This window comes from Vanessa cardui, chromosome 19 (genome assembly GCF_905220365.1).
Source record: "Vanessa cardui chromosome 19, ilVanCard2.1, whole genome shotgun sequence".
In the NCBI taxonomy this organism is placed as follows: Eukaryota; Metazoa; Arthropoda; class Insecta; order Lepidoptera; family Nymphalidae; genus Vanessa; species Vanessa cardui.
This window is the reverse complement of record NC_061141.1, coordinates 10,649,307-10,670,789: the sequence shown is the minus strand read 5'-3', so window position 1 is coordinate 10,670,789 and position 21,483 is coordinate 10,649,307. Positions and strand designations below refer to the sequence as shown.

The window sequence follows — 21,483 nt, the reverse complement described above, 5'->3', positions numbered from 1 at the left end:
ATATATGGTACACTGATCCCTAATTTTACTTTAAGTATAATTGCGTTGCGTTGGAAATAGTGATTTCCTATGTACTTTTTTATTGTAACTTACATAAAAATGAAATTACTATTACTTGTATTTTTATTTTTATTTTATACATTAAAACATTAAATATTCAAAGATCAAACATAAGGTACATCGTAAAACGTGACGAATTGTTTCCGCGACAGTAGTTCTCGTTTTTTATACTGTAAATGTCTAGAATGACTGTCGTCTGGCACCGCCATTGTTTCCCAGACGTTTATTTCGCGAGATTAACATTTTTGATTTAACCCGATAAGCCTCTCCGTGGGCTGAGTGAATGCAACTTGACGAACGCAGCCGAAAGCACACGAATCGTTTCCACGAAGGCTATCGCGTTCGGAACGAAAACAGCTTCAGTTTATTTCAGACAGCGCACAGCGAGGACGTGTTGCTCTTCTTTGTATCTTTGTTATGTGTATAATAAATTATAAACAGTGAAATGCCTACAGATATTATGTCAAGCTGTCGCACCGAGCACTTCGGACAAGGTTTCAGTAAGAAAACGTGCGATGCGGAAGTGAAATCGGGTTTTTTGGTGCTGTTAGGACCGGACGGGCTGAGACAAGACGTGCGCGTGGTCGTATACAGAACATCCCTCGAGCACTTCGCCGTTATATACCCGAGGAAGCGTCTCTCGAAGCCGATCGGGGTTGTGAACCTGAGGAACACGGCCGTTGAGAGAGTCGACACGAACTGTGGTTTTTTCGTGCGACAAAGGGGATATGACAACACAATATCCGCGAAGTTCCTGTGTTCGGAGCGGGACATCGAAGCCTGGCTGTCCGCTTTCTCGACCACGTCGCAGACGTGCCAGCACGCGACAAGCCTGCCTGTCCTCGTCGAGACCGAGGAGAGCTAAGCCATCGATCCGTTTCGGTTCCTGTGATTTCCGTTCCTCCGTTGTTTCGTGAGAAACGCCGAACGAGGTTATGTTTGTTTTGCAATGTGATGCGAAAGTGAAAGCAGTTTTTTACGAATGTACGAAAGTTAAGTATCCATCATTGCACCTACATGCCAGCCGGAGCTTGAAGTTCCGCGAATCTTAAACTTAATGAGAAAGTAAATGTTACCAGTTTTTAATTAGCTAACTGTCATCGGATCAATTTCGTTCGAATTTCATTCTTTCGTTCGATATTTGGAAAAAGAAACGAATTATAAAATACCGTTATAATTTATTTTTTTACATTTTGATATGTTCCTTTTTTAACAATAAGTATTTGTTTTAATTTATTATCAATAACCAGTTTCGAAATGCCAATGTGTAGATAAGGGATTGTTTGAAGGCCAAATAAAAGAAAAGTATAAAGGTGTATAATAATATGAAAAACACGGCATAGAAAAATGTTCGTTAAAAAGTATTTGTTCAATTATTTCATAATGAATAAGTTTCATTTATGAAACTTTGTTTATTATCCGTTACGTGTAATTTATAAATATTGTACACCTGCGTACTATCAAAGTGTTTCTTAAACAGCGATAGTAGTTTTGGGTATCGACACTTTTTGTGAGGTGTTTTCAGTATCCAAGTTAAATAAAACTTATTAAATCTATAAGAAATTTTACCTCTCCGAATATAAAAAAAAAAACACAAAGCTGATGGAGCGCACGTAACATTTGGAGTTAGTGAAGTAAAAAAAAAATGAATACAGAAGCAAAACGACGCGGATTTTTGTTAATACGTCAGAGGCACTTTAATTATTTATGATTGACGTATTCATACGTTTTGCTTTTGACTGTGTATTCGCTTTTGTTGCTGCACTTTAATATCGCGAGCGCTCCACCAGTCTTATAATTATGTATTATAAAGTTAAATGTACTTCATTTATGTCATGAAGTTTAATAAAGAGACAGTCTCAGATATCTATAGAGCACGATATGTTTAAGGAACACTACCAAGGTTATATACGTACGTTGGTAACGCATGGAGAAACACGTTGTGATAAAGAAAAAAATGTTATATGTATTATAATTTTTTATCTAATTAAATATGTATTTTTTAATGCCAAAGAGTTCAAAGAAATCTCATTATACATTGAGCTCTTTATATATTTAAAACGTTGAAATTACGTGAACAATTTTTTTAACACAACTCATGTTAAAGTTTCACGTTGAAAAAAAGCAAAGATATCTTAGTGAGAAAATAATGTTTCGGAATGTTTCGTATCAATAAAAATGATAAATACCTAATACATTTAAATTAATTTTCATAATTTTATTTTTCATATTGTTCAGCCTTGTACTTTATTGTGTAAATCATACATTTTTATAAGGCTAAGTGCCTTTCTGACCCAGATAACAGATAAATACTAAAATAGTTATAATATATGGGATTGTCAATGGATTGAAACGATCACAAAGATCAAATGATAAAATGACCATAAATTCTTTAGTTTGGTTCTAAAAGGGTCAATGACCCCTACTTTTGGCAATTAGAATAGAATCAATGTTTTTTATTACAATATATTACTTTTTGCGTAATATTGTTGCTATTATTAATAAGCTTAATGTTAGTCACTTGGTAAATGGCTAAATGTGACTTATACAAAAGATTCTGGTTCTTTTAGGACCAAGTTAACGAATGGTATGTAATATAACATAAGGTTCACTGATTATTAATTAAAATTGACAATTTGAAATGTGCTTAATGTAACGAGAAAGGGTAGTCGAGGTGGTATATTTATTACATACCTCTAGCCTTTGTTCTGTGTAGAACTTACATGAGCTTATATAAAATGTAGATGATTAATTAAGAATTTGTAATCATTTCGTGACAAAATATTGTTCGATTGTTCGATGAACGAATGAATTAGACCACCGACTCGATTGAGATTCATTCAACGTCAAAAAGTTTTTTATTTATTTTTTTAATTGTACCTAGAGAGCACAGATAAGTCAGTGTTTATTCTAAACGATTTAAGCGCTACATTTACTAAATGTCAAATAACTGTCACTACTACAGATGATAAAAGAATAAAAGAATTTCGGACACGAACCGTATAGTAACTTACTGGGATTGTTTTTTTTTTGTAGTATGTCCATTACACGTATGTACGTACGTTTATTTATGAGTACGGCTATTATTCTAAATTTTGTAAAGGTTTTATGATTTAATGTCGTAGGTTTTTCAATCAGACGTATGGATTTGTCAAAGAAAAAAGTAAACTATGCGGTAGTATTACTGTTATAGGTGTTTCATAATTTCTCTATAGAAATATTGGAACTTGACTTCCGGTACATTTATACGTTTTTAGGATTGCCTGCCATTTCTTTGTATACGGGGCTCTTAAAAATGAGATAATTATAACAATTGCTTAAATATCAGCGGTATTTGAATATATACGAATAAACTTTATACTTTATTCCACACCACACAGAGAAAATAAATCAATAGTTCTTGCATCCAGCCTAAATAAAAAAGGCATACAATTTTTGCGGCTTTATCGAATACATTATTGTTTTTTTGTTTCTATACCTTAAAATAAATACCACCCGATCGCGGTTTAAAACGCAAACTAAATTGTTTTAAATCTGCTGTGGCTTTTAAAATTAATATTTAAACATAATGCAACATTGATTTTGTAAATAACCAACACATTTCAAACAAAAACACATTATTTAAATACAATTTTGAAGTCTACTTAATGTCTATCTAACTGTATTGGAATTGTTTGATAAATAGTTAATGAAGTTGATACAATAAAAACCTTTATAAAAATACCAAGTTCGTTCCAAATGTCGTGGTAATCAGACAAATGGCGTCGAAGTCCATCCCGATTGTCAAAATCGCAAATATTTAAAAAGGTAATTATTTTTTTGTAAACAATACAATATCATGTGGACACTCCTTCTTTATTCCCTGGAATCAAGTTTTAAGTGAATCCCTTTTGAAGTATTTGGAACATACCGGGACCAACTCCACCGGAATATCCGCTAAAGACCCAGTGGTATCCCGTCTTTTCGGGGGCGTCAGGTTATCGCTTGATACCACATTGCCGAATATTTGTATACACCTACTATGACACTAATAAATATTCAATGTCATAAGAACTGTCTGTACCTATGTTTTGTTTGTCTGGTTTAAATAAACCTATACATATATAAAACAATATAATACAATATAATTGTAAGTGTATTAATTAACTTTGTTTGTCTGTCCGTCTACCCTGTGCTTTTACGGAACCATTGAATTGAATTTGATGAAATTTAGTCTAAAGAAAGTTTGAACTCCAAGGAATATATCTGACAACCGAACCCTAAAACGCGAGTAAAGCTGCGGGCGTCAGATAATTATTTTAATATTCCATTTTATTGGTTGAAATAATATCCAATTAAATATAGCATGAGTAATACTCAGGGACGCTTTTATATAAATATAGAACAACACATTATACGTACGTATTTGAATAGAAACGGTGACAAGCATTGTATAAATATGTTAGACAAATATAAACACAGACTCAATGAAGCACTAAGTTTCGATTTGACAAAGTGAATGTGATTTTATTGGTACAAGGTATTCGCCATAATGGAATTCAATAAACATAACATAAGTCACACATGTATAGTGAAAAATATATCATCCAAAAATACGTTTACTACTTTCTTTCACGCAGACTTGATTTACGCTACGAATTCATACTATAAAAGATATAAAAACTCACACTCTCGTAAATTTTCAGTAAGAAAGTATTGTCTTGGCAGAGCTCCGTAATGTGTATCATGGTTTAGGTCATTCCACCCTCAGGACTAAGATTATGCAACTTGAATACACACCCAAGTATTACGTAGTTATAATACTGCGCCCACGATTAAATTTACTCGTATTTAAATTAATTATTCTTGATATTAGATGCAAGGCCATTGTATAATATAATTGAATATATTATGTATAATTTATAAGGTTGTTGTATAAATTATAATAGGTATATAATTTTTATTATTCCTGTGATTTATTAGGATAAGTGAGAGGTAGTTATGTATTTTTATTAAATTTTTCACAGCTTTGTGTTTTGTGTTGTTTGTAATTTCATATTGTTATGAATACTTACATAACATACCCTTTGAATGCTACAATTAATGATGGAGTTAAACATTTTTTGTCAAATTAAAGTTACTCTAGCGATTTCAGTATATCATACGCCTACTAAAATATAAAACTAACATAAATATTGGACACCATCACATACATTACTCTGTTCCCAATGTAAGTAGCTAAAGCATTTGTGTTATGGAAAATCAGAAGTAACGACGGTGCAAACACTCAGACCCAAGACAATATAGAAAACGAATGAACCTCCAGTTAGATTTTCCACACACTCGAATTTATAAGTTAATCAAAAAAACCTCGTAAAAAATCGTCATCGAACAATGTTTTGTCAAAAGTTGAATAGAATGTGTCCAAAAAAAATGATTAGAACGAATCGTTGTTGGAGCGTTTGAGAATTTGTTTTTCTTATCTGAAGTTGATTTACCGTATAATAAGACAGGTTTATAAAATCTTGAAGGAACAATTCTTTTTTAGAATCTTTATATTCCATCTCACAGTTTTTCGATATAGATTATTCATATATCTAGATAGAATGTCGTATTACAAAAGAACTAAAACAAACAGACCAATTTTATTATCTTGAAGTGCGATCGCTACTCGCCAATTGCTTTAAGTATAGTACGATACAACTTAGATGTAGCATCGGCAAATTCAATAAAACCGATTACTGCCGATTTTTACAACCAATACAAATCTCTATCGCGCTATTCGATGCTATTCGTCGCTATAGATTCTCGCGTCAGTTCAACCCGAGAAAGCAAGTGCATGTAAATCGACGTGACAAATTGATGATTTGGTCATATGATATTATAAGTTATTACGTATACGTAAAGATCATATTCACATAAGAATTAAATGTTGATAATTTGGGACAGCGTACTTAATTCAGCGATCGGTTTTATGAATTTTGCCGATGCTACATCTAAGTTGTATCGTACTATACTACTTTAGTGTGCTTGAACTTTATGGCCAATTTTTTTGATGAATCTTCAGCATTTACAGTATATCTTGGTATATAAATAAAGGTTAGAAGCTTGTCGTTTTGTTATGTTTTGGAACACATTCTATTGGAATGAAGTATGGATCTAAATGAATTAAAAATGTGTTGTTCTGTATTTATAAATAAGATGTATTCTAATAGTAATAATACACTAGTCTATTTATTGTAAAATTTCTTATAATCAGACTAAAATTTTAGTACATATATTTGTTTCTGTAAACATATCTTTTTAAGTAAATAATTTTGGTACTAAATGTTGCGACAACTGTCATTTTTGCGATGGTCGTTTTTTTAAGTGTTGTTTTTGACACAAGTTTATTTTGGAAAGGATTTCATTGTTAATCAGGTGCAGGTAATACTTACTTATATTATGACCAGCTGAATCTGCGGCTTTATCCGCGCGATATTACACAAAAGCAAACTTACAACGCTTGTTTCATCTCCATAGGGGAGGACTTTCGTAAATCTTTTCTTAGCGTTGTTATGTAATGTTTCCACCCTATAGGGTATAGTAAGACACAAATTAGATGTAGCATCGGAAAATGCAATGGAATGAAAATAAAACCGATTACTGTCGATTTACACGACCAATTGAAATAGCTCCCTATCGCGCCATTCGACGCTATTCGTCGCTATAGATTCACGCGTCAGAGAAAGCAAGTGCATCTAAATCGACGCGTCAAATTGACGAATATATTAGGTCATATGGTATTACAAGTTATTACGTTTGTGCAAAGATCATATTCGAGTGAGAAATAAATATTGATAATTTGGGATAGCGTACTTAATTCGGATGTGATCGGTTTTACGAATTTTGCCGATGCGACATCTAAGTTGTGTCGTACTATACATAGCTACCAAAATCCAAGTTTGTTGGTGTAATAGATTAATCAGTTAGTGGTATTTCGCTTATATATATAAACTCTTATGTTTTTCCTACTTGTGTAAAATTATAAATCCAATCAATGTGGCTTTTAAACAAAGTATTGGTACTGTGAGGGTTTTTAGAATTAAAGTTAAAAATTCAAGAACGTGTGTGTGATATCGTGTTCAATACCAGTTTAAAGTGAATTAAATAAATGCCTTCATGTTATATATATCCTCGTATATGTGGTATACTTATGACAAGTATTAATGTAAATAAATTACTCATTTGAATAATCATCTTATCGAGTCAGTAATTACTAAATTCATGTAAAATATACTTTTTTTCAGATTTAAAATGACAACTAAATATATATTTATCGATTATTCCTTTTTTAATCGATTTTGTCCACAGTTTGACGACATTGCTTAAAGTATCAATATTAGTAACTTATTTACTCGAGGCATTCAATATTGCAAAAGTCTTCGAGATTGAAATTTTCCTTTTCCCAATAAAGAAAGTCAAGGATTGTGGTCTTCGATTGGAAATAATGTGAAACATTTATTATTACTTTCGGCTCTATTTCAATGATCGAAAGTCTACTTAAAAAAAGCATAAAAGAAATATACTAGAAATTATTGATCTGTGCCAACAATTTAGAAATAATACATTTTTCGTGTATTCAAAACGAATATATAAAGTTATTCAATATTTAATCATAGTAATTATAATTATAGTAAAACTTCTTATGATAGTAGGTAATTACTATTAGTCTATCTATGCGAAAAAAAAAATCACAGCATTATAAAGATTTGTTTAACTAATAAAATGACCAAAAAAGTTTTAATTAATAGTGAGTTGTCATTGTTTTTTTTTAATTACTTAAATGATATCGGATTGGTTTTATTCAGCCAGTCCAGTTTGATGTTCCTTTCGTTGCAAATGATACATTCCCTAATAACTGACTGGTCAAGTAATGTTTTAAATTATTTATTGTTATTATATGTATGATTAATCCTGTCTTTGGGCAGCCATTTCTTTTTCTATTTGAAACAGATAGAGAACGATAATGTGATATTATGATGGTGTGATTGTTTGTGTTATAGTTTTATAATTAAAAACGTACATTTCTAGAATTTATTAAATCAAATTAATTATTGTAATTTTTGTAGTTTACTTATGATTATAATATTAATATGAAGTATTATTTGTTGTTTTTTTTTTAATTCATTTCGTTTTAAGGTCTTGTGTGTGAACGTGTAACGTAACATTAATTTCTATATGCTTAGTAATTAGTATATTTGTTGTAACCTCTTCCAACCACAAGAATACATAAATAAAAATTTTAACAAAAAGAAAAACCGACTTCAAACAAAACAATATTTTTAAACAAATAAAAATGCACTAAAAAGTAATAAAAATAATGCCATATTAAACATATTTTTTAGATTTAATATTTTTATTATTATATAACGTAGTTATAGTTATTGTTATATTTGGCGCCGGTGGAACTACCTTTCGAACAAAAAAATATCTGAAATCGGTCCACCCAGTGAAAACTTATAAGGTAACAAACATAAAATAAAATACAGACGAATTAATAAACTCCTCCTTTTTGAAGTCGGTTGAAAAGCCGAACAACATTAGTCGAAGGGTTTGATCTATGTGTACACCAGTCGACACATAGTTTAATTACGTTTAATAAAGATGCACAAGAAGCGGCCTTGTCGCTGAAACAGCGATGACAATCGTTATGGATTTGAGAAAAAGTCGAGATGGCCCAGTGGTCAGAACACGTGCATCTTAACCGATGATTGCGGGTTCAAACCCAGGCAAGCACCGCTAATTCATGTGCTTAATTTATCTTTATAATTCATCTCGTGCTCAGCGGTGAAGGTAAACATCGTGAGGAAACCTGCATGTGACAAATTTCATAGAAATTCTGCCACATGTGTATTCCACCAACCCGCATTGGAACAGCGTGGTGGAATATGTTCCAAACCTTCTCCTCAAAGGCAGAGGAGGCCTTTAGCCTAGCAGTGGGAATTTACAGGCTGTTGTTGGTTGTGAAAAAATGGCGTTTTGAATGTCGAATAATTTGTTATTGGAACCTTGTAAGTACAATGAAAGTAGATACAAGGGAAATGGAATAGTTTTCTACATAAATGAAGATATATTAATCATGAACTCTAATTACAAGTAAACAATATAGCAGAACTATTAGAAGATCGCATGGAACACGAAGTCTAAGATTTGTTTATTTTAGTTATTCGTACCACGATTGGAATAATGCAAAGATACATCATCATCACATCACATACATTACTCTGATCCCAATGTAAGTAGCTAAAGCACTTGTTTTATGGAAAATCAGAAGTAACGACGGTACCACAAACAACCAAAACCCAAGACAACATAGAAAACTAATTACAATCTACATCGACTCGGCCGGGAATCGAACCCGGGGCCTCGGAGTGGCGTACCCATGAAAACCGGTGTACACACCACTGGACCACGGAGGTCGTCATTAAATTATTTATTATTATTATTTCAAAGTAACTTGATATGATATATCAATCATAGCAAGTTATTATGAATATTTTTTTACCAAAATTATAAACTAAGTAATAATATCACTAAATAAATATAAGACTTATTCTACAAAATTCCCAGGCCACCTATTGTAAATTAATACTACAAGTACTTAAGACACAGACACACTACTTGGTCCATTGGACCCTGACGCAGTGGGTCAAAATAAAATGGCCCGGTAGAAGGTAAGAAGGTACTCCTCAAAGCCCGTATTCGGCTTGACATAGGCCAGGTAGCAAGAACCCTCTCTCTCTTCACGCACGTGTTAGTAATACAACTGAATTATGTTTTAACATATATTAGCATGTCTTAGTATAATCGGATGAACGGAACGCACACTCATGAATGCGAAGATTAAGACATAACAACATTATTTCAAGGTTAATTTATTTGCCTCGTTGCCTCCACTGCTGACAAGAGGGCTGGTTCGTTTTAGCCCAAAGGATCGGATCGATTCAACGGGGATATGCTGCTAGCATTCTTGTCACCAATTCACGCGTCAAGATTTATATAGTAACTATTTTTAATTCATATTTGTATATATTTGAATACTTAATACATAAATTCAAAGTTATTTTATTATTATTTTTATTTATTTTCACTCATATAATATTAAATATAAAATACAAACATATAAAATATATTTAAAAATATAAAATACAGAGGCCAACCAGTGGCGGGAACAAGGTCCAAGCCACCAGTGGTCAGGGATCCAAAGAGAGGAACGTCCTCACAATACGCGCCGTGCCGAGGAGTACTGCCTTCTGCATCAGGCCCTTGACCCAGCTGCCTAACGAGATCCTCTTAAGGTGTTGGTCGAGGCTCTTGGCCATTAGGCCATTCGCTGAAAGAACTATCGGCACAACAACTGCTGTATCCACATCCCACATGTCGATAACCTCGTGAGCTAAGTCAAGATATTTTATTTGTTTATCCTTCTCAGCCTTCATGAGATTCTCGTCATGAGGGATGGTGATGTCAACATTTATCGTGCGGCGCTCTGACCGATCTATCACCACTATATCAGGCTTGTTGGCGACAACAGTCCTATCCTTATTATTATTATTATTATGAGAGCCAATGGATAGAACACTGAAGGCTCTAATTCGAGAAAGCATCGTTTATTATGTTATGCTTAATTAAGAACCACGTGAGGAAATTTTGCTTTTGTTTACCCAAGCCGTACTAGACTTGTGTATGGAATAAGCTAAAATATTGTTTAACTACTGAGTTTTTTATCGTTCTCCTTTATAGAATATACATTCCGAACTTTACTTTTAATTCAGTTAAATAAAAATTCAAAAGCGCTTTTGTAAGTCTACTAGAAAAACAGTACATTTTAATTGATTACAGCCAGAATATTTTTGAATATAATATGAGATCAGAGGCCAGTAGACATACATTGCTATTGTCGGTTTCGTTAAAAATTACATAATTTTCATAATTATCTCGTGAATATTAAATATTTTATACGAATGAAGCCATAAGAGCCAACATAATGTGCCGAGATGGCCCAGTGGTTAGAACGCGTGCACGTTAACCGATGATTGCGGGTTCAAACCCAGGCAAGCACCACTAAATTTTCATGTGCTTTATTTATGTTTATAATTAATCTCGAGCTCGGCGGTGAAGGAAGACATTGTGAGGAAACTTGCATGTGACTAAAGTAGTGTGGAAATTTACAGGCTTGTTATGTATGCGACCACCCTATGGTGGTACATTGGGACATCGCGTTCTCCGAGACCACCGACGACGGCCCGGTACCAGCAACCCTTGCGCAACACCACACCGGCCAACATCGGACCACACCGATCGTCCTCATAACTTATGTGTCTCTTAGAATTGAGTAAAGTATTAACATAAATAATATTATAATATAAATAATATAATAATTAACTCTCAGATTATTCTGTGTTACAACCTCAACACATGAAGTAGTCTAATTAAATTAAGTTAGTATTAAATTTGTTAAAATAAATTCACTTTCAAAGTACATTCGGGTTTTTTTAAGTCCTTCGGGTGCGAACGACGTAATTGGCGCAGTCGGTAGGATGCTCAGTGCGTAATAGTTCCGCGATAAATGTGATCTCACATCGATACCGCTACGCGTCGCGAGCTATCCAAGACACTATCTAGTCCCACAACTGGGCATCTTGAATCTACGAGTGTTTGTGGCCAGGGACGAACTCGAAAATCAGTACTAAAGAAAACCAAATGTAAGTACTTTGAAACTTTACTTAAACGTTGCTTCCTTTATAATCTAGTGTTATCCTATCCAAAATTTTCCACCCTAGAAAAAACGGTGAAAAATCTGCCTCACATAGGCAAATCTCGCGAAATACTACCTTAAATTTTAATAGAAAAATAGATAATAGTGAATTAGAAATAATTAAAATGTCTGTAGATCCTGATGTGAACCCCAATGTTCTTACCCGATTTATCAAAATATGTGACCAAATAGTAATACAGTATTTAAAGAATGAACCAGGTTACGAGTTTAGTAATTTATGTTTAACTAACAGGATTTTAAATAAAATTACTGGCTCTGTCGCCAGGAAAATTACTGGCTCTGTCGCCAGGACGATTAACTTGAATGGGATTCCTGACAGTTGGGCAACAATTAGGAACGCATCCTACTACTATTATAAAGGCGAAAGTTTGTATGTATGGATGTATGGATGTTTGTTACTCTTTCACGTAAAAACTACTGAATGGATTTGAATGAAACTTTACCACAATATAGCTTATACATCAGAATAACACATAGGCTACAATTTTTGAGGTTTCTAATGTGAGGTCGTAAAAAAACACATTTTTTGCGCTTACATTGCAAATGCTGACTGAATCCTACAAGATAGATCAAAACAATGTACTACAGTATTGTACAACTTAAAAAGGTCTACAAAAAAGTCCGTGATGGTATATGTTTATCTCTTAGGAATAACCCACAATAACCATTTTTTATCCTTGACTTTGTACGAGAAATAATGGCTTATTTACGAAGCGATTTTAAGCGATTACTAGACTAGACGGGACGAACCTGAAGTCCACGCGAACGAAGTCGCGGGCAAAAGCTAGTTAATTTATAATTTTGCTGATCAAGGGGATAAGACTGCCCTATATAACGGCCTTTCGTTACTCTCTCAGGGAAGCGATACTCCTCAGGAATTTTATGACAAATCTTTACGAATATCGTACAGAACCAAGTTAAGATTAATAGAACATTCGAGTTTCTGTTAGAACATGACGCCTACGCAAACAATACTCTGATTAAATTTGCAAAGTTTGCCCAATTATTAATAATTATTAGTAAGAATACGTAAGACTTATTGTTAGAATTAAGTAGATTAGAAGATATATTAGCGTTTGTACGTGCATCGAGCACCCATCATAGCATGTTAAGTACTAGTAGTTTAGAAGATATTTTAGATAAACTAAGACACATTTATAACTCAAAAGAGTTAATAGAGGCAGATCTTAGAGATTATTATAGTATTATCAGACCCGGTTATTATTATGTAGGAAAGCGAATAGTAATCATTTTTAAATTCCCGATTGTTTCTCCTAGATAATTCAAATTATTTAGACTCTCAATTGTTCCTAACAAAGACCAATATACCTTTATCCCACCATATCCTTTCATAGCAACGGATGGTAAAGCTTTCATGTACATGGAGGCTGAATGCCCGAAGTTTAATCAGCAATATCTCTGCGAGGAAAACATCCGACATCAGACCCGAGAAAAGTTAGAGTGCGTCCAGACCCTCATCACCAGTCAATCTATGGATAGATCCTGCCGGCCCGTTAAAATTACGCTAGTCGAAGAAACAATGGAACAACTTGATGATCAGTACTACACTCTTATCTTCCCACGCCCAACGAAGGTTGAGTTAGAATGCAGCAGCCATGAATATACTACCCTATTCGGAAGTTACCTAGCCACGATTCCGCAGACGTGTTCACTACACACTGACGAATTCACCATTGCTAATATTCATAATAAACTCAAAGGACAGCCGCTGAAATTAAGCGAAATTCCAGAACATTATACAACTACAAAGAACATTACAATCCCTCACCTGAAACTGAAAAATATAAGTACACCGGGGCTACGCAGCATTGAAGACAGGGTCCTAAATGAGCAACCTACAAAACTAGATCACCTCCATGGAAGTATATATCATACAACTATTCCATTCTACATACTTTTGTTCAGCGCACTGGCACTTAGTATTGCCATACTCACTAAGCGGTACATTCACCATGTAACAAGGAATGAATCGGTTAAAAAAGATAACGGGACTCATAACAACCCTGCTGAAGAGCCTGTGCAAGCCAGGAACGAGACATCGGTGCCAGCGACATTTGCACTCAACGCTTTCAAATAGTCGCTGATCTACGGGGGGAGGTGTTATGTATGCGACCACCCTATGGTGGTACATTGGGACATCGCGTTCTCCGAGACCACCGACGACGGCCCGGTACCAGCAACCCTTGCGCAACACCACACCGGCCAACATCGGACCACACCGATCGTCCTCATAACTTATGTGTCTCTTAGAATTGAGTAAAGTATTAACATAAATAATATTATAATATAAATAATATAATAATTAACTCTCAGATCATTCTGTGTTACAACCTCAACACATGAAGTAGTCTAATTAAATTAAGTTAGTATTAAATTTGTTAAAATAAATTCACTTTCAAAGTACATTCGGGTTTTTTTAAGTCCTTCGGGTGCGTACGACGTAATTGGCTGTTGTTGTTGTTGTTGTTTTACGAAAGCGAAATTTTAAATCGCTTACATACCTAATTACCGAATGTTTACCTATCCTGTAAAAATCGGGTCGCTTACGCTATTGTGATATCGACGAATATATTAAGCCAGCCTTCCTGTCTTGTTCTTAATCGGATATATATTTATCAAATTATGCATTCTTGTATTGCACGTTGAGAAACCATATAAACGTATTCCTGCAATTGTTATAATACGTTAATAAGAAATGTTATTTTATGTATCCTTTATTGACATTGGGTTATTATTACTGATGTCTTGAATCATTAAATATATAGACATTTGACTGCCAATATCAGAATAATTAATTATAAGTGGGCGTATATTCAAAGTATTGTTCACAAATTCAGTAAAGTTTTAATTAAGCAAATCAATTACACAGATAATGTCAGAGTAGTTATACAGATCTTTATGTTAAAATATCACAAACGCATATAAACACTGAATCTATTTAAAAATACAGCCTTTTCGAGATTAGCGATTGGTCTCATACGTGGTGCGCGGGAAATCTTGAATGTAACTGCATTCAAGATGGCTGCCTCACTACCATACCCGCGACGCTTCACTAGAGCGCCGTTCGACTTCCATTGACATTTGACACTCTTTTCCAGCCAGTACGAAAAACAAGATGGCGCACCATGCGCCGTCAAATACAATGATACAACAATAACAAAATCAAAATATACTTTATTCAAGTAGGCTTTTACAAGCACTTTTGAATCATAATTTAACAACTATTTTAAGTGAAGCTACTACCGGTTCGGAAATTAACTTCTACCGAGGAGAACCAGCATGAAACTTAAAAATACAGTCATGTTAGTTAATTTCAATTATATATGTATGTATGTAATTTATCCTGCCTGGAAGTCCACAAGTATTAATTTCACGCTTTTTTATCGACGGCATAATCTTGTACTGAATATTATGCCTTTACCAATGTATTTTTTACTTTTAACAAATTAGAATAAGCAAATCGAGGTTTATTTATGATATAAGTAGTTAGGCAAAAGGTTTATCTGAAGGTAAGTGGTCACTTCTCATAGACACCCTTTACATCTCAATGCGTCACCAACCTTCAATTCAATTCAATTTTTTATATTTATGGCCTCTGTCAATAGGTTGACAATTCTGCCAGTGTCAGGGTTGAAAAATACACGTAGTTGCTTAATACAGTTCTTTTTCGTTCTGCCCAATGACCAGTAGGACGATCTAAAACAAATATGACATCACAATATAATATACCAACACCCACTTAGATACAAAATAATAAAACTACCTACGTAAACATACTTATTATATAAATAATATACACTTAAACTTACTCAGAGTTTGATGTTATATCTTTCAATATACTTAAATTAAATAGAAATTTCTGAAGATGAATAAATGCAGGACATATTGAAAGGGCGAGGAAAAGTAGGAGGAAGAAGATCATACAATGAAACAGGAAATCTCTGGCAATCAAAGAAAATATGTTCAACGGTCACCACCCTTGGATACTCAATTCAATTCTTAGTTTAATGGCTTTTAGTTGTGCCGGCAGGGCACAGATTATTTCGCCCATGTCACGTAGGATGGAGAAGACACGAATGAGATTGATCGTCACGGTTGAGACACTAAACTCAATTGAATTTTAAAGTCAAGAATAGTAGTATTAATTTCCTTGTTAATCCTTAACCTAGAACAACCCAAACATTAAGAGTTAATAATAGGATAATTAAAAAATAGTTGTTAGTATTCTAAATTATATGTAATAAAATATGAAAAATTGGACTATTCACAACTTAATTTTATTAAATTTTATATATTTACATAACATTGAACAAAATGGACTAAACACAAACGTCAACAAACATTCAACATTTATAGGGCGAGGGACTTTAGGAGGGAGGAAGTTATAAATGGAACAACGAAGTTTTGGGCAAAGGAACAGGAGTAGGTGTGCATGAATGGCCGAGGCGTAACACCACCCTTGGATACTGTAGGTTGTGTTTATTTTATGACAGATGTCAATGAAACGTCAGTTCGGATTAAATGTTTGCATGAGACGCGGCGTTTTACTCTTCACCTCGGATTTAACAATACACAATAGATACTAAGTTAATGTACATTTTAAATTAAACCAATCTTTATTTTTTGTACCGTTTTGTAAGTGTGATGTTTCAAAGAATATTTTCTTGTTACGTGTATGTAAATATTATAAATACTAAGATATATTTCATTTGTAACTACAGGCAGTAGTACAGGTTGGTGGCACATTGACGATGTAAGGAATAGTTAATATCTCTTACAGCGTCATTGTCTAAGGGTGATGGTAACGATTACCATCAGGGGGCCCATATGCTCGTCCGCCAACCTATAGCATAAAAAAAAAAATTAAAAATTAGTGAATTCATAATAGTTTACGTCGTATTATTAAACTGTTTTACTCTTTTACTAGCCTTTTATGCGTATTTAAGCAACATACTGTTTCAAATGTTGAAAATAAAAAAAACTGAGTATCTTCTTCTTCTTTTACGTAGATTTTACATTCCTAACCGGTGTTTCAAACATTTTATTGTTAAAATCTAAAAAAATCTAACCTAATCAAAGAAATTAACTAACTAACTAAAGAAATTAACGTTTTTTCATTGACATATTCCTAACAATTCGTATTTGAATATAAAAGAAAAATAAAAAAAATTAAAGTTGTTAATCCTGTGTGAATTGTGACACAAATGCATTAAAAATTGATATATTTCAGTTGATTTGTAAAAGGGAAATTAAGTAACATTTTTAGTCGTGAATATTGCAATAAAAATTGAATAACGATGTACCCAGTTCGCGTGCTATTTTTTATCATATTTTACGTATATGGTTACGTTTTACTACACGGACTATATTAATAGTATATATATATCTATATATATCTATATGTGTCGTCGATTACGAATAATTATTAACTCAGATGCTTTTGTTGTATCTATGAGGTGTGAACGCCGTGACATAAAGAGTCACGTGATCGGAATCGTTTGAAGGGACAACTGTCACATTCTATTAAATATTAATTATTTTCGAGAGCGACGAGTCGGAAACTAAATATTATAGAAGGAGAGATACAGTTCGGGCCTTCCAAACGGGACCGTTGGTTCACGCAGCTGTGATAATTACTGCTAAAATGATATACCTACTTTATAATTATAATTTGGTAAGAGTCGCTAAGATTTGGAACGATCTGCCTGCGTCTATTTTTCCTGATAAGTTGAACTCCGGAGCCTTTAAGAGTAGAGTGAACAGGTTTCTTTTGGATGGGCGTCTACCACCTTCGTCTTCATCTACACTTTCCATCAGGTGAGATGGAAGACAAACGCCTATTCCATATAAATATGTAAAAAAAAAAATTACTGCATATAATACAAGAATTGTCATACGCCTGAAACCTTTACCAGAATATCCTACTGATGACGAGCATGCCACTGATCTATCGCAGCCGATTATATATCGAATCGACACGTTATCGGTAAAATAAACGTTAACGGTTTGGTCAAAGTTTAATTTGATTCAATCGGTAAGTCCCGAGTATATTTTGATCGATACGATTATCATAAGCGATATAAATCTCATATATTTTTGACGACCTCCGTGGTCGAGTGGTGTGTACACCGGTTTTCATGGGTACGCCACTCTGAGGTCCCGGGTTCGATTCCCGGCCGAGTCGATGTAGATTACCATTAGTTTTCTATGTTGTCTTGGGTCTGGGTGTTGGTGGTGCCATCGTTACTTCTGATTTCCATAACACAAGTGCTTTAGCTACTTACATTGCATCAGAGTAATGTATGTGATGTTGTCTCATATTTATTTATTTATTTAAAGGCCACAAAACCTAGCGATTATGGGACGATAGCTAAATATAAAATCGATTATGGTCACACTTTGATTAGTTACAGCCGTAACGTGCAGAAAATTAAAAAGGATTCTTGATTACAATTTATTAAATTAGTATAATTTAACAAAGAATTTATTTTAGAGAGCGGACAAAAGCTTACTGGCCGATTAAAAAAGACGTAAACAAAATTAAAGTATCTTGTTTTTTTTATTAAATTGTTTCGGACGAACTACAATTCTAACTGAAGTAATGTAATTTAAGTGAAGTAAATTTATTTTGGCGCCACAATCAAATTAAAAAAAATCCTGTATGTGATTTTAAATTAACATGGTTATTTTTATTATTATATTTATTTAGTTATATACATTATCTACGAAAGTCTTGTTCACGAGACTGAAATGTGGACTGTCGAAATATCGAGCTCCACCGAACAAAAATAAAAAACATGATAAATATCCCGAAATGAATAACTTTAATAAACCTGTATGTGTTTAAAATTCTTAAAAAATCTTTTGAACAAACGCAAAAGTTAAGGCGAGACGATTTAAATATAATTCGCACGCAGTTGCGATTAAGCTCGTTTTTATTTTTGTAAAGAATAGTTAAATGGATCGTAATAAAATCATGAATATTATTATCTACTACAACAGCAGTCTGTAAATTTCGCACTGCTGGGCTAATGCCTTCGCTCCCTTTGAGGAGAAGGTTTGGAACATATTTCACCACGCTTTTCCAATGCGGGTTGGTGAAATACACATGTGACAGACTTTCTATGAAATAAGACACATGCAGGTTTCCTCACGGTGTTTTCCTTCACCGCCATGAGAACGAGATGAATTATAAACACAAATCAAGCACATGCATATTCAGTAGTGCTTGCCTGGGTTTAAGCCCGCAATCATCGGTTAAGATACACGCGTTCTAATCACTGAGCCATTTCGGCACATTATCTGCTTATACTTTTATAATAAGCATTATTTGTTAGTAGAATTCCCCTGGTCAACATTTAATGAAATGCTGTTCAAATATCGTCTGCAGCTGTTAGATGTAGAAGTTCATCCTACACTAGCAGGTTTCCTCACGATGTTTTCCTTTCCAGTTGAATTAAGGTTAAGAGAATGTTAACTCATTGGTCACTGTCCGGGTCAACACGGACCCGCAAATATAAAGTAAAGTACATATCTCGACTATACATTCGTCTATATTCAATAAAGTCAACATACGTTACATTTCTTGATTGATATTGATTCAAGACCATCAAACTACAGAAATCGACGAAATGATAGAAAATTACGCCGAAAGCAAGGTACGCCTGTCGAGATTACGAAGATAAAACAAAAAGGTGTTTATCACTGAAAAGGATGCAAAATTGTTCAATGATTTGAGTGAGTTTATAAACGTTGCAAAATTTGACAAACAATTACTAATATGTTGAGTTATAATTTATCTAAAAGATTGTGATACAAATAATTGTTGCTGGGTTTGAGTAGAGGATAATGAAAGTACTACTAACTGGTTCACGATTTATTAACGAGACGGTACAATTATACGGACTGTGACGAACTTGACAGACACTCTGTTTTTCATATGCAATACTTTTATACATGATATATGCCAAATAATATGAGATACACAGACGTGAAATATTTTAGTCATAGAATATGTAACTTTACTAACTGTTTATTTTAATACCTATGTGCATATACGGTACATAATAAGAGGTAAAAGTTTTGAAAGATAAGTAAGAAATGGGAAATTTAAAAATGCCCTGTTTTACTTAAAACTGGTTGATGATGCTGTTTATAGCTAACATATTTGTAATATACTATGTAGAAGGTTAACTCGGTAGGTACTAAGTTTCTTGATTGCAACCATTAAATTGTAGGTGAATAAAATTAGTTATTAAAACGATATTTTATGACTCGTTAACTAACAACCAATTATTTTTCATTGCGGAAACGTAACAGTTACAAAACAAAACGAATCGGCACTACAAACAGAAGAAAATGCTTCCGAAATTAACAAAATTCGCAAGAATAATGATATTCATTATAATATTTTCGATTATCTTACTCGTCCGATCGTTCAAACCACTTACAAAGGAGGAACAAATTAGCAAATTCAATAAAATGAACGAAGAAGTTGAACCGTTTAGGAAAAATTTAACAGAGTGCGCTCGTCAAGTCAAAGCATCACCGATTGATGTCGAAAACTTCTTGAAACGAATACCGCAATCAACGATGCAGGGTAAATGCTTCGTCGCGTGTATTCTAAAACGTAACTCAATAATAAAAAACAACAAAATCGTCGTGGAGAATCTTATAGAAGCGAATAAAGCCGTCTATGGAGAAGACAGCGAAGTATTTTCAAGGCTCAAGACGGCTTCTGTGGAGTGTAACCATGTTATTGAGGGTATTTTTGAAATATGTGAATATGCTTCTGTATTTAACGACTGCATGCATATGAAAATGGAGCATATCCTCGATAAAGTTACGATGGACCGACGGATGGAGGCGTTGGGCCAAATGACGACGGATCCCGATATTTGGACGGACGAAGAAGATGAAATACTGAAATTGGTTAGGGATGAACTTTGATATACATAGCTGCTAATTTTATGTATAAATTTATAAATTGTGTTCATGTGATCATGAGTGTGTTTTTTTTTCTTTTTTTTATGGTATAGGTTGGCGGACGAGCATATGGGCCACCTGATGGTAAGTGGTCACCATCACCCATAGACATTAACGCTGTAAGAATTATTAACTATTCCTTACATCGTCAATGTGCCACCAACCTTGGGAACTAAGATGTTATGTCCCTTGTGCCTGTAGTTACACTGGCTCACTCAACCTTCAGACCACAACACAACAATACTGAGTACTGTTGTTTGGCGGTAGAATAACTGATGAGTGGGTGGTACCTACCCAGACGGGCTTGTGTGTATTTACAATAATAAAGAAGATGAACGTTAGATTGTTTCATTGAGAATTGGGGTGAATAATTATGGAATACAAAATATATAATGCAGGTTTGATAATGAGGCACTGGTAGGGAAATGTATGGATTGACTTATCCAGAAGGTAAGCTGTAAGTAGCTAATACCACCACACTTCTGCTGATTAATATTACTATATTATATATTAATATTAAGTATATTTGTTACATTTATGACACGCTTAGGTTTCCGGTATGGCGTTTTAACACAAATTAAGCATATGAAAATTCTTTCATGCTTGCCCAGACTTGA

General features: G+C 33.8%; 2 protein-coding genes across 2 annotated transcripts; both read left to right on the top strand.

Moving 5' to 3' along the window:
• Nucleotides 1-412: 412 nt before the first annotated feature.
• Nucleotides 413-3,185, top strand: LOC124537893. Its single transcript, XM_047114853.1, has one exon. It carries the CDS (start codon nucleotides 506-508, stop codon nucleotides 923-925), a length of 420 nt encoding a protein of 139 aa, XP_046970809.1. The 5' UTR covers nucleotides 413-505; the 3' UTR covers nucleotides 926-3,185.
• A 17,020-nt stretch (nucleotides 3,186-20,205) lies between these two features.
• LOC124537977 lies at nucleotides 20,206-20,930 on the top strand. Its single transcript, XM_047114977.1, has one exon. It carries the CDS (start codon nucleotides 20,240-20,242, stop codon nucleotides 20,828-20,830), a length of 591 nt encoding a protein of 196 aa, XP_046970933.1. The 5' UTR covers nucleotides 20,206-20,239; the 3' UTR covers nucleotides 20,831-20,930.
• The last annotated feature ends 553 nt before the right edge of the window (nucleotides 20,931-21,483 follow it).

Bases quoted from the DNA above. Each gene is read 5' to 3' on its own strand.
- LOC124537977 (XM_047114977.1), top strand. From the start codon at position 20,240: ATGCTTCCGAAATTAACAAAATTCGCAAGAATAATGATATTCATTATA.
- LOC124537893 (XM_047114853.1), top strand. From the start codon at position 506: ATGCCTACAGATATTATGTCAAGCTGTCGCACCGAGCACTTCGGACAA.